The sequence below is a fragment of the Apodemus sylvaticus genome, chromosome 17 (genome assembly GCF_947179515.1).
Source record: "Apodemus sylvaticus chromosome 17, mApoSyl1.1, whole genome shotgun sequence".
Lineage (NCBI taxonomy): Eukaryota > Metazoa > Chordata > Mammalia > Rodentia > Muridae > Apodemus > Apodemus sylvaticus.
In genome coordinates, this window is record NC_067488.1 from 53,332,874 (window position 1) to 53,347,417 (window position 14,544).

Here is a 14,544-nt window from a genome sequence, read left to right on the forward strand (position 1 = left end):
GTGGGAACCACCGATGGTGGCTGCTCTGTGGGACCCAAGCTCTGTGTGTGAGGAGCGGCCTTCAGACTGATGCTGTAGTCCAATAAATCTAATCTGACACAAGGTCGAGAAGTGCTCCTTGGGTGCTGACCTTGCTGGGCCAACGTAACTTTCTTTTGGGCCATTTAATCATGATGTCTCTTGGAGTGGCCATACTGTGACTCGGAACTTCAGCTGAGGGATTGGTGGCCCTCGTACATGATCCACAGTTGGCATTGGGACCCAGTGGCCTAGGCAAGAAGACCCCGTTTGGAAAAATGGCTGTTTTCTGTTGTTGTGCCCAGAGCCCTTGGAGACAGGGGAGGGGGCTGTGTGGTGGGTTAGAGCACAGATCTCTGAATAAGCAGAGGCCTGGCCAAGGTTCTTAAGGAGGGGGAGATGAATGGATGCTGTATCTACAAGCAGATTGTTCTGGAATCTTAAACACCATCCAGGCTCTGGAGCCTCGCAGAGGGAGAATGGTGTGGCGGTGCACATAACAAACAGCTTTCCAGCCGCAGAGGTGGGAATCAAAGCTCACCCGTGCCCACACAGCGAGCCCACGTGATTCTGGTTTATTCTGGTTCATTATCTTTCCAGGCATGCGTTCGTCTGTCCTGCATCACATTTGGGGGAACAGGGGAGGAGAAACCCTGAGAATGGCTATACAGACTTCTTTAAAACACAAGTGGGTTTAAGAGGGGTCTCCTAGAAGGGGGCCTTTGTTTTCTTCCGGGTCCTGTGCTTCAAACGAGCAATCAATGATTGGAGCTGCGGGCGAGGAGATGGGCAGCAGCCCTCAAGGGGCTGGAGGGCTCTCCTCAGACTTCTCAGGGGAGAGCAAGGGCTGTAGACATCCTGCTGGGTTCTCAGAGGAGCCTGGGCTGAGGCCAGGCAAAGGGAGAAGGAGGAAGAAGCCACAAACAAGCAAGTGTTGCTGAGGAGCCTGGCCATCAGAGGTGGTGGCGTGGGGCTGCAGTGGAGGAAGGGCAGACACTCTCTGGTGCAGGGAAGCAGAGGATGGTGGGAGCCACAGATGGTGACTGTTGTGTGGGACCCAGGCTTTGTGTGTGTGGAGAGAGCTGCAGACTGGATGCTCAGGTCAATTGAGCGGCAAGGGGCTGTTGCCATGTGTCCTGGTACAAATGAGGCAGGATGTGGGACAGAGGAGACATCCTGAGTTCTGAATAGAGACACATGCGCCCTTCCTCTGAAAATGGAGATAGAGGTAGCCTGAGGCTCAGTGTACCCCCAGCCCCAGTAGGGGACAGGTTCAGTCACCTCACAGCAGCGTCTGTGTAGCTCTGGCCTCTAATTTCATGGATTTCTGAACATTGTTAAGATAAATAACACAACACATTGTATGACTCCTCGGGTCTGTGCAAACTATAAATGAATCCATTTCCACCCACCAAGTTCTGATTCCTAAGACCCTCTGGAATACAGAGAAAGTAAGATTATGGACCTAAGTGACAGGTTACCGACACCAGGACTGCCGGAACAGAGGGCCCCAATCCAAGGAGCTTCTAACAGCAGATATTCAGTCTCATGGTTCTGGGGTTCAGAAGTGAGACCCCAGGGTGTGGGTGGGCTGGTTACTCCTGGAGGCTCTGGGAAAATCCACCCCAACCTTCTCAGCATCCTCTGTTCTTCCTGGGGTTCGCACCTCTTGGCCTTTGCCTGTCCCTACACTGTCCACCTCCCCTGGCTCACGGCTGTGTTCTCGCCTAAGCCAGTTAGTTCTCTTCTGCCTCTCTCCTGCCTCTTTGTTCTAAATCCAATATGGCCCCATCTTGAACTTTAACCTAATTAAATCTGTGGTGACCCTGTTTGCAAATAAGGTCACATTTAGAGGCTCTAGGAAGTTGTGAGTTGGTTTTCGGGGAAGGGAACAGTATTTAACCCAAAGCCGCCTGCATAACCTCTTTCTCTAATGTCTATCTGAGATGTTCACTCACGGGCAACACTCCCCGGTGCAGGGTGATGGAGGTGCAATGTCTACTCCATCCAGCATGGTGGGTTCTCAACACGTGTCACTGCTGAACCTGAAGTGTGTGTAGTGAATAGCTCCCAAGGTAGCAAGCTTGTTTGTTTATGGTGTGTGTGTGTGTGTGTGTGTGTGTGTGTGTGTGTGTGTAATAGCCAAGGCTATCTTGGAACTTGCTTTGTAGATCAGGCTGGCCTTGAACTCACAGAGATCTGCCTGCCTCTATCTGGGATTAAAGGCATTCACTACCTTGCCCAGCTCTGTGGCAAGTTTATTAAGCATGCAGTGAAAGGCATGTACTCCTGCAGGCCAGGAGAGGGCACCAGAGTTCATTACAGATGGTTGTGAGCACCACATGGTTAGCTGGGAGTTGAACTCGGGACCTCTGGAAGAGCAGTTAGTGTTCTTAACCTGTGAGCCATCTCTCCAGCCCAGTTTTGACTTGTTTTTAAAGTTGGTTGGAATATTTCTTTTCATCCCTTTTGTGAATGCCATTGTGAAGTGGATTTATGGGTTGCCTGGTTTAAATTTAGGTGTGTGTGTGAGAGAAAGGGGATGTGGGGAAGGAGTGCTGATCTAGTCAAACTCAAAGCCACAAACATTTCTTACTGAAGGACACCCTGTTCATTGGTTGTCTTTAATGTCTGTTTAAGAATTCTTCAGAAAGGCCGGGCAGTGGTGGTGCATGCCTTTAATTCCAGCACTTGGGGGGCAGAGGGAGGCAGATTTCTGAGTTTGAGGCCAGCCTGGTCTACAGAGTTCCAGGACAGCCAGGGCTACACAGAGAAACCCTGTCTCGAGAAAAAGAAAAAACAAAACCAAAAACAACAAAACAAAACAAAACTTCAGAAAACACACCTTGGCACAGCCTTTGGGCTGTGTTGAAGCAAGAGTTAGCAAGAAGGACACATGGGGGGCTGGAGAGATGGCTCAGCAGTTAAGAGCACTGACTGCCCTTCCAGAGGTCCTGAGTTCAAATCCCAGCAACTACATGGTGGCTCACAACTATCTGTAATGACATCTGATGCCCTCTTCTGGTGTGCCTGAAGTATGTATATATACTCATATACATAAAGAAAAAAAAAAGAAGGACACACAGGACCCCAGGTTGAGGGCATCTTTCCCTTCCTCTGTCCCCCTTATTTTTCCTTCTTATGCTGCCTCAGGATGATCTCCCATCCCAGGCTACAAACTCAGGCCTTGTTGCAAAGAGGTGGGGGGTTCTGCTGAGATAGCTCGGTGGGTCAGGCTGAATTTCATCCTGGGTCCCACATTGGTGGAAGAAAAGAACCAATTGTCACAATCACACACACACACACACACACACACACCCCCCAACTGGTCACAATCACACACACACCAGCTCTCATAATTACACACACATCAGCTGTCACAGTCACACACACACACACACACACACACACACACCGTTACAATCACACACACATACCAGCTGTTACAATCACACACACCAACTGTCACAATCACACACACACCAGCTGTCACAATCACACACTCACAAACTTTCATAAACATGCACACACCAATAGCCACAAACACGCACACACCAACTGTCACAATCACACACACACACCAACTGTCACAATCACACACACACCAGCTGTCACAATCACACACTCACAAACTTTCATAAACATGCACACACCAATAGCCACAATCACACACACACCAACTGTCACAATCACACACACACACCAACTGTCACAATCTCACACACACCAACTGTCATAATCTCTGTGTCTGTCTGTCTGTCTCTCTCTCTCTCTCTCTCTCTCTCACACACACACACACATACACATACACTGAGAGATGGTGAGAGAGACAGAGAGTTGCACCCTGGGGAGCTGGTCCCTTTCTTGTGTCCTGGTCCTCAGTACATGTCCTGTGTCCTGAGTTTACCTGTGAGGGCAGAGCTGTGTGGGGAACAAGGCTCCGAAGATCCAGGTCACAGGAGCTGTGACACAGGCTGCCGGTCCTCAGCATCGTATGATACTTACTGGTCCCGACCCTAAGTCTCCCAGTGTGCACACCCATCGTATGATACTTACTGGTCCCGACCCTAAGTCTCCCAGTGTGCACACCGGGATTCCATAGACGTAGAAGGAAGATCTGCCCATGGGGCTCCTGGCCCTAGAGTAGTGTATGCAGTGTTTGGGACCTCAGCAGTTACCTTCCCTCTAGAGAGAGGCTGTGTGGCCCAGCTCACTAAGTGTCACTCTATGCCTGGCATGAGTCTGGGCTCAGGGGATGGACCTTCAAGTCCACATGAGAGCCATCTGAAAGGGCTCCTGTTACCAAGGCTACCATGACTGCCACCAGTGCCAGTTCTATGCTGGGGACAGCTTGCTTCTTTCCTGGCTAGCTGAGCTGTGTGTATTATCTCTCTGAAGTTGAAGACCATCCCCTGTCCTGGGTACAAGGAGGCCAGAAGCTTCAGATCCCGCGGCTGTTGCCAGTCCTCAGAACACGTTCATCCTTGAGGCCTAATGGCTGTCTTGTGTACCAAGAGCTGATCGCAGCAGGGATGACCTGGGCTCCTGCATTAGATATGCGGTCCTGTCCCGTTCAGGGACAACTGGCCCCTGGCACTTCTGGCTTTCTCCAAGACTCAGAATCTTAGGAGAATACTGAGAGACACTGTTGTAAGACAGAGGCAGCCACATCTTGTACTTGAAGTCAAATGTGGCTTCCCAACAGCTGCCACCTGTGGGACCTGGCCCTGGTGACCTAACCTGGTAGCTCCACTGTTCTACCTGTTAAATGGGAGTGATGGACAGATGGAAGGTTTTCCTCAGGAAATGTGTCCGTCACATACCTCCCCTGGGTGTTGCCTGGCCCCAGTCCTAGGCATCCTGGGCCTTGCTTAGTCTGACCTGCTCTGGCCACCATGGCTTATGACTGAGGAAATCCAGCCCAGGGGCTGGAGGCTCACACCTTTGTTCCTCCAGGGGATGACCGCCAGGGGAGACGCATCTTCACTTTCAGTTGCTGCCGGTTGCCGCCCTTGCACCAGCTCAACCACCAGCGTCTGCTGGAGTAAGTGTTCCTCTGTTCTCAGCCACATGCTTCTGCCTCCCAGCGCAGTCATCTTGCTCTCCATTTCCAGTGTAGCTGTAGAGAGGCGGTGAGCTCAGGGGCTCCAGAACCCACCCCCATAGCTCTCCAGGGGAGGCTCCTATCGCCAGGGCTACCATGGCTTCACCAGCACCAGAAGGATGGTGGACATTGGCATGATTCCCTCCTAGCCAGCTGAGCTGTGGGCACTGACTTCTGAAGCTGGGGACAGTCCCCTCTCCTGAGTGCCTTGGAGGGAGGCCTTGTCTTCCATACCTGATGGACGCAGACTGTCTAGAGAGCAGGAAGGTGTGTTTCTGGAAACACACTAGTTCAGCAAGATGCCTGAGGTGGGGTCATAGTGGTGGGGCAAGAGCAAGGCTGAAAGCTACGTGGCCCTGAGTTCGAATCTCAACTCCTCCTCGAATAGTTTGCTATGGCTACCTTAGTAAATGGTCATGAACTTAGTGGCATGAAACAGCAGAACTATATTCTATCCAGAACAGAGGTGCGCTTCAGACGTGCTCCCTTAGTGTTCCCTCCAGGGGAAGAGCCGATGGCTAGTCTCCTACAACTCCAAGTACTGAACAAATCCGTGAACCTCTCACCAGGCTGCGTCATATCCACTCTGTCTGCACCTTCACACAGTCTTGTCCCTCTAAAGCTCTTCTCTGTTGACCTATGAAGCAACCTGGGTCCAGGTTTGCATCTCTAAGACTTCTCCTGGAAGCCCTCCTGGCAGGGCCAGCATCCACCCATCTCTTAAGACTACAGATTCATCCGCAAGCACCTTTTGTTCCAAATGCGGGGTGGTCACAGTTTCTGTGACTTTACTGTGGCTGTCTTTGGGGAGGTGCCATGTCCCCTTGTTAGCTGTATGACCTTGGGTCAGTGAGGTAACATCTCACCTGAACCTCAGGTGTCTCGTGTCACCTATGGGACAAGGAGAGTCTCCACATGGTCCTGGATACACCCTGAACATAGCCGGCTCCTGCCCCCTGCTGGCTGACCGTGGTGGTGGTTTCTGTTTCATGAATGTTAGTAAATCTCTGTGTAGAGCTAACAACTGTCCTGAAGGAACCCTGTGTCTCGTGCCCTCCAGGTATCTGAAGTACACGCTGGACCAGCACGTGGAGAATGACTACACTATTGTCTACTTTCACTACGGCCTCAGCAGCCAGAACAAACCATCCCTAGGCTGGCTCCAGAATGCCTACAAGGAGTTTGACAGGAAGTGCGTACAAGGGGGGAGGGGGACACAGGAGTGGGGGGGGCACACAGGGACTGAATGTGGCCGTGGTCTATGCAGTGGGTACGGACAGCTACTAGCACCTCATTTCAGTGATGGAGTGAGCCCATTTGGAAGAAGGCTACAGAATCTCAACACTTCTGTCCCGTTGCTGGAGGCAGAAGTGTCTAAAGAGAATTAGCACCTGGGCAAAAGGCAGTGATTATGTTTAGGTTTTTGAGACAGGTTCTCACCGTGTAGCCCTGCCTGGCCTGGAACTCTCTATGTAGATAGACCAAACCTCTGTCTCCCAAGGGCTGGGTTTAGAGGCATGTGCCACCATGCCTAGCAGGCCACTGGGTTTTGAAGGGTGACAGAGTGAGAGGTCATACCTGCAGATAGAGGAGGCCACCTGTATCCAATGTGAACAGCCATTCACACACCCGCTGAAGGACATCAGAGGACACAACTGTCCCTGCGGAGGGGTGGAGTACTTTCTGGCTCCCTGCTCTTAGCCTGGGCCAGCGGGTACCAGGCAGAGGTCAAAGGGAGAGACAGCATGGTCTTCAGATTGGAGGAGCTGAACTCTCTCTTTCCCATGCTCAGTCAAGATGGCGGGGCATGCTTGTAATCCCAGTACTCTAGAGATAAAGGCAGGAGGACCAAGAGTTCAAGGCCATCCTAGGCTATGTAAGGTTGAGGCCAGCCCGGGCTACACTTGGCCATATTTCAAGAATGAAACCCAAACAAAACAACTTGATAAAGATTTTCCCTCTCTCTAGGGAAGGGAGGTGGGGGCAGAAAATGGGAATTTTTATCTTGGCTCCATAGAAACAAAACAGGTGGGCGCTTTAGGCATGGAAACGATCTAAGACTGTGATAGGCGGAGGGTAGTGAGCCCTCGGTCTGCTAAGCGTCCACTCCTCACCCAGCCTAACTCCAGGAGTGCTCGCCCCGTTCAAGGCTTCTAAAGAGAGCAGCTCCTCTTCAGTGGGTGTGGACTAGCTCCAGGCTCTCCCACCTTGTGGCCGGAGCTGTGTAGATGTGATTCAAAAGATGCTCCAGTCACAGGGCCTCAGCATCAAATCTCCAGATGCCGCCGGTGGCCTCTGCTGATGGGCTGAGGGGCTGGGTGGCAATGGGGCACTGGCCAGCACTGACTGACATGTAGGACACGACCTCCCCCCTCCTCTCCCCTCCCCTCCCCTCCCTTCCTCCTTTCTCCTCTTTTCTCACATCAACAAGGACATGTGACTTGGTGTGTCATTCCGTGGTGTACATGTAAGAAATAAGTCAGTGGAGGAAGAAGAAAGAACAGATTCAGTTCAACCTCAAAATGACAAGGGCAGACCTTGCTAGTCTGAGAGGTTGGTGTCCTCGTGCCTTGTGGCTTGGAACAGAGGGTGCAGGAAAACACTGTGCAGGGTCTGAGGGTCAGTTTCTGTAGAGAGCATGGGGGTGGGAGGACCAGAAACTGATATTTATTTATTTATTTATGTATTTATGTATTTGGATAAACGGATTTTTGAAGCTGTGAGGTAGGACATAAGCTGTCTGTTTTTGTGACCTTCTGACCTTTCTGACTGCAGGGTGAAAGGTACGTCAGGTTGCCTGTTCTGTTTTTATGACCTCTGGGCTCCAGGTGCACAGAGGGGATTTGCTGCTTTCTGGAATTCCACGGTGACAGATTTCTTTCTTTCCTTTTTCCTTTCTTTCCTTTTAAGTTTTCATTTTGATTTTACTTTTTATTTTTCGAGACAGGGTCTCGCAGTATAGCCCCAGCTGTCCTGGAACTCACTCTGTAGACCAGGCTATCCCCAAAGTCACAGTGACTGCCTCTGCCTCCCAAGAGCTGGGATTAAAAGCATGTACCACACCATGCCCAGATGGCAGCAGATTTCTTGAAGCCTGTCTGTGGCCACGAGTTTGGAGGGCTAACGGCCTTTGATTTGAGCTTCACTATCATTTAGTGCTCACACGACACAAATCTTGTCTCCACCAGTGCCCCTCAGCCTGGTTTAGGGTCCAGTCTCGCCCCTTCTATCTCTCCAGACTTCCTCCCTGTCTCACCCCAGGCCTGGGCCCTGTCATTTCTCCCGGGATCCTGCCTCCTTTCTGAGGTCTGTGTATTAAAGGTCCTATTGTTATTGTTGCTTCAGGCTGTGGCATTACTGGTCAGCCCCAAGCTGACAGTGAGTTCACAGGGATCCCTGCGCACCCTTCTGTGTGCTCACTCCAGTGCTCTGCCCTGGCTTGACTCCTCCCTGATGCAGCCCCTCCTCCTCCCAGCCTGGCTCCCTTGCCTCCAGATGTCCTCCCCCACTCTGCTCTGGTGTCCTGAGCCAGGCCGCCTCAGCTCTCTGCTTAGATGGTTTCTTCTCTCTGTCTGAGCTTTGATTCCTGTCCTGAGGCCTGTGTCACACTCACCCCCAAACCCTAACCAGGTCGGGGCCTTCTGGTGTGCTATTGCAGTTGAGCTGCTAGCTCTCAGCAGGCTGAGATTCAGAGTGTGGGCATTCCGGTCACGGTGTACTTTAAACACTAGCTGTGACACTGCTGTCGTGGGGCAGCATTCCAATGGGCTGGGGTCCTCACAGCAATCTGTGGAGTAAGTCGTGCCCTCCCCCTAGTCCCTATGGCCTTATCCATACTACCCATAAGACACTGCTACTAATGAGGGTTCTGGGCAGGTTTACTGAGAGCAGCAGCTGGGCCTTCCTGGATTAGGACTGTGCTCCACGCCCTTGTCCACCCATCTTCTGCACCTGTGAGAATATCCTTAGCCACGGGTTCCACTTTACCGATATGCAGTGTGAACAATGCAGTGGGTAGGTCAAGGCAGAGGGATATGTGTGTGTGTGTGTGTGTGGGTGTGTGTGTGTGCAACAGAGGTCACTTTCAATCAGGTTGTTGAGACAGGGTCTATCATTTGCGTAGAACTTGCCCCGGAGGCAGGCTGACCAAGCGAGATTTCAAGCACCTGCTACCACACCCCAGATTTTCTTACGTGGGTTCTGGGGTTCCCCAGACACCTTGCCAACTGAGCCATCTCCCCAACTCCTTCCCTTTCTGGTTTTGTTTCACAATAGGGTCTCACTGTGTATCCGTGGCTAGCATGGAACTCTCTACATAGGTCAAGCTGGCCTTGAACTCACAGAGCCCCACCCGGTTCTGCCTCTCAAATTCCCTCAGCTCAGTTCCTTCTGAGTTTTAATCCATGTCCTTTAGTTGACCTTGCTGAGAAATGGACTTTCTGCAGCTCGGGCCTGCTGGGCAGTCTTTCAGTGTGGAGTGTGGCAGAGTTGGGGAACCTGAAATCACCTCACCTTTCCCTCCCCAGGTACAAGAAGAACCTAAAGGCACTGTATGTGGTGCACCCCACCAGCCTCATCAAAGCCTTGTGGAGCATCTTCAAGCCCCTCATCAGGTGAGTGCGTACCCCGTAGACCCTCATGCCCGCCACCATCTCTGAGATACACCTCTGTCGGAGGGCTCCGTGCAGGTCTGCCTCTGAGGGGTCTATAGGCTATCACAGGGGTCACATGACCACCCAAGCCATGCACTGAGGCTCTCTGAGGTTGTGGACAGGAATGCTGCCCCCATGGCATCGATGTCACAGCTAGTGTTTTAAGTGCACCGTGACCGGAATGCCCGCATTCTGCATCAGTATCTTGGTTCCCAAGGTCACTGTCAAGGTCACAAAGCCCAGGAAGGGCTTCAGTTTACACAGCAGGGTAACTGTAACTATGGAAGCTGAGACACAGGCATAAGGGCTCTCACTCTGTCTTCAGGGAATGACCTGAGTATGCTATAGCAAGGAGGCTCAGTCGAGCTTAGTGCCCAGGTGTCCAATTGGTCCTGTGGATGTGGACGCTCCACAGTGGGCCTTTAGACTGTCTCCACTCCCTCTGGGTGCAGATAGACCACCCTGATAGATAGATAGATAGATAGATAGATAGATAGATAGATAGATAGATAGATAGATGGATGGACAGACGGATAGAGGGACTGCCAGTAAAAACTGTACAACATGCCCATGGCCATGTTTCAGACTTCCTCTCTGGAGCAGGTGAGGGCACAGACTTTTTCCTGGAAACTCAGGATGGGCACCCCAAGCCCACGGGCTAGGCTTTCACTCCCTGCACCTGAGCAAACAGCCCAGAAACATGGGGTTGTCTATCAGCTCCTTCTAAGTCTGGACTCTTTGTCACTGGATAGTGATTTCTCTGACAGTATCAGGAAGAGCTCCAGGGAACCATAAGAAGACCTGGCTCTGCTGGGACCCCAGGGACATCTTTATTTCCTCTCCATTTAGCCACATGCATCAGGCACAACCTGCACCCAGCCACGTGGTGAGTGGCTGAGCTTCATTCAGGCAGGTTGGGACACTCAGGTCAGCCAGGAGGACTCGGGATGGTTTCAGGACGAGCTTTTTAGTGCAGGGAGGCCACCCTTTGCTGGACAGGGCCCTCGAAACCTTTGGCTGCCTCCTCCTCTATCATATCCTCCCGACCCCTCCCATTTGTGATATCTACCTACGGTGGCTCAGAAGTCCACAGCCAAGAGGAACGTCCATGCTGTGCCCTGTGCATAGGTGAGACAGCAGGACAAAGGCAGGGATGGGTGTCACATCCTTTCTCCCCTCTCCCCTCTGACTTCAGGAAGGCATTCAGCCCACCAAGGGCATGGAAAACTCCCATCCTCCTGCATCCCCACCTCCTACTGCCTCCTTGAGGGCTGAGTTCTCCAGCCTCCATCATCAGACACAGCCACACTGTTGGTATCAGACCCCCTCTCTTCGCTGGACCATGAATGACCTTAAAGGTCATTCAGGTCCCAGAGCCTGCAATTCTGTCACGTTCCACAGCACAGGGGTTATGCAGATGAGATTAAGCAGAGGAGATGCAAACAGAAGACAACTTGGAATGTCCCCCCAGGCTCAAGGCAAACAATGGGGTCCTTCATGAATAGCCTTTCAGGAAAGAAGCTTAAAGATGCCACACTACTGGCTTTGAGGATAGAAGCAGGAATCCCACACCAAGGGTGGCAGGCACCTTTAAGAACTAGAAGAATTGAGGGGGCCACAGCCCTGCCCACCCATAGTCTTCCCCACCTATCTGGACGTGTGGAGGGTATGCTGGTGCCATTTTAAGCTGTTTCTTTTGCCCTGGGTCCCTGACAGCTGCCTGGGGACCACCCATCCTAAGACCCTACCCTGCCTAAGACCCCAGGACCCCACCACTTGAATGTCTGCCTGCATTGATGTGTGTGCTTACACCACACATCCCTATTTGGTGTGTATGTTCATTTGCATTCACACAAGTACACACACACACACATGTTCATGTGCATTCACACAAGAACACACACACACACACACTCCATCAGTGGCTCCTGGAAAGTCCTGTGGCCTTGCCTCACTTCAAGCCCTATCTCACACACTTCAGCTGGCCTACAGTTCAGTGTTCCTCCCCCACAGCCCTCATGTTCTATGGAATGGGGCATGCACCACCATGCCTGGTTCACTCTAGAATGTTTGTAACTATCCTTTGGGGATTGAATTATCTATTTACTTTATGTTATAGACACGAAACCATCTTATGTAGTCAGCCATGCCTTCTCTACTTCTAAACAGGGGAGGTTGGTGCTCAGAGAGGTCGTGCAGCTTCCATAGTTGTGCCAGGGAAATGTTAGTGATCCCCCAAAACAGACAGGAGCAGATCTGATGCAACTCACAGCAGGGTCTTTATTCTTTCATGCTAGCTCAGGTCCTCCCAATGCACCGCTGTCATGCAAGACGGTTTTGGTGGTGGGGGAGCCTTGAGTGTCTATTGGGGCAAGGTTTTATAGTAAACAACAAACATCCAATTGGAAAGTGCTGTGGTCTTTAACATCATTGGCTGGTGCTGGGAATCACATCATAAACTTAACTTCTGCTCCCCTCTGCATTGGTGATCATTAGGCAGGGGGTGGGCTTGTAACCTGGGGTGCAGGTTTGTTGGGGGAATAACCTGGAGACACTGGTCTTGTTGAGGGTGTCACCTGGAAATGCTGGTCTTACTGGGCATTAGCCTAGAGACTGGAGTCAGTCTCATGTTTGTTGGAGGGCAACTTGGAAACTAATGCTAGGTACCAGCCTGCTAGTTTACAAGAGTTCAAACTCAGGTCAGGTTCTCTAAGATGGAGTCTGAACTTAACAGCTTTGGCATCTCAACGCAGCTTGCGAAGGGCTCCAGAATGGGATCTAAGAACAGGAAGAAACCAGAACACAGGATGAAGTGTGTGCTCACGGACTTGACGTGGATCCTGAGCATTGTCCTGACTCAGTCTCTTCTGTCAGCTGTGGCTGTGGCACAGCTCCTCTCCCACGCCTGTGCTGGAATTCACGACTGAGCTGCTCAAATCCTTTCCACCAGTGTAAAAGGCCAGACAGGTCATGTCTACTTACCCTCTAACCCCAGAGTCCAGAGGGTGCCTGGCTTACAGGAATTGTCAGGCAGCTACAGAGAGAAAAGTGGCGTGTGGCTCCTGGGTGGGCAGGAGTGACATGGGAAGTCCCCAGAGTGCTGAAGCAGATGTCACTGTCTAGAAAGTTTCACAGGACAGCTAGGTCCTCAGTAGGCTCAGCGGGTTCTTCCTGTCCACCCAAAAAACATTAATAGCACTTCATACCCCAGAGGAAACTTCAGTGTCCCCAGAGCAGAGGCCAAACTGTCCCCAAGTTGTCTGTTATCTGAACAGATAGGAGGTGAGGACATCCCACAAGACCTGTCCCAAGGGTCAGGGCCCTGTCCCAGGGCCCAAGGCATGCATTCTTCCATAGCTGAGGGAGCACCCTTGCAGCCTGTGAAAGCGACCTTGCTAAGGGGTGGAATCTGGCGCCCAGGTCTGATCCACTCTTGCCCACAAGAGGGAGCCAGTGCACAGGCCTTGACCTCCCTTGGGGTGTGGGGAGTGGCTTAGGCTGGAACTGGCACTGGACCCAGAATTCTACTCTGCCCACAGGGATGTCTCATCTATCAGATCCCCGTGGTCTTGTTTTTTTCAGGCAGCGGGAAGTTGGATAATCTTAATTTCACATTATCTACAATGTGGAGAACACACAGGTTGTTCTAACTGAGGCAGAGTCTGGCATTACTGAGCACAGAACTTTCTAGTCATTGCAATTCTGCCGAGTGGCTCAAGTTCAGAGTCGGTATCAGTGGGACCCAGGCCTTGGCAGATCAAGTGCTTTGTCCCAAATCCCCGAGAGAGGATAGGAGGGATGTCAGAGGCTGTGCTATCTCCCCATGGCCTTCTGAGACTCACCTGGACAGTCTCCCAAAATCCCTGCCCTTTGGTCTGTCAGGGAGAGGAGATGGCCCAACACAAAACTTCCACTCACCTCGGACCATAGTGACTCCAGACATGCAGGCTCGGCCCACTGGTCCTCTGAGCTGGCACACAGTTGTGGTATCAAGGTCAACCTGGCAGTTTCGAGAATCACATGGGAGATGGGTTTCTGGGCTTGCCTGTGAGGGGTTGGTTATCCCAATTGAAGAGGAAAGCTCTGCACCCTGTGGGCGGGACCATTCCCCGGGGAAGCAGATCCTGGTTGTATATAGGGAGAGGGGAACTGAGCAGTAGCATACGTGTGTACATCCTCTGCTGGCCTGGACATAAGGTGACCCGCTGCTTCGAGTGCCTCCTGCCTTGATGTCACTGTCACAAGGGAGTGTAGCTTGGACTTTGAGCTGAAATGAGCCTTTCCCTCTTAAATTGTCTTTGTCTGAGTATTTTATCACAGTGACAGAAAGCTAAGACACAAATATCCACTCCACATAGAAAGGAGCCCCTGTGCTGTGTGCTCTACATAAATTCACAGACATAATTATTTTATACAGGTGAGCCTCTAGGGCCTCTGGCATATTCTGGGTCTCAGCGCGTGCCTTGTCTTTTGATTGTTTGTTTGTTTGTTTGTTTGCTGGGAGGCGTTCATGATGAGGTTTGTGTAACAGCCTGGCTGTCCTGGAACTCTGTAGACCAGGCTGGCCTTGAACTCACAGAGAACCACTTGCCCCTGCCTTCTGAGTGCTGGGATTAGAGACACGCCCCTCGACGTTTGATTCTCTTGCTTCTCCTTCCTCAGTCACAAGTTTGGGAAAAAAGTCACCTACTGCAGCAACCTGCGTGAGCTCAGAGAAAACCTTCAGTGCGACCAGCTGCTCATCCCTCCGGAAGTAGTGCGGTGAGGGCC

At 51.7% G+C, this 14,544-nt stretch overlaps 1 protein-coding gene across 2 annotated transcripts in view; it reads left to right on the top strand.

Annotated features, from left to right (window-relative positions):
* Nucleotides 1–14,544, top strand: part of Arhgap8 (Rho GTPase activating protein 8) — a 47,574-nt gene that overhangs the window by 16,555 nt on the left and 16,475 nt on the right. For both annotated transcript variants that reach the window (XM_052160192.1, XM_052160191.1), the window contains exons 3-6: nucleotides 4,975–5,062; nucleotides 6,183–6,314; nucleotides 9,649–9,735; nucleotides 14,437–14,535. In XM_052160192.1, coding sequence (XP_052016152.1) covers nucleotides 4,975–5,062; nucleotides 6,183–6,314; nucleotides 9,649–9,735; nucleotides 14,437–14,535 — 406 coding nt within the window. The remainder of the gene's footprint in view (nucleotides 1–4,974; nucleotides 5,063–6,182; nucleotides 6,315–9,648; nucleotides 9,736–14,436; nucleotides 14,536–14,544) is intronic.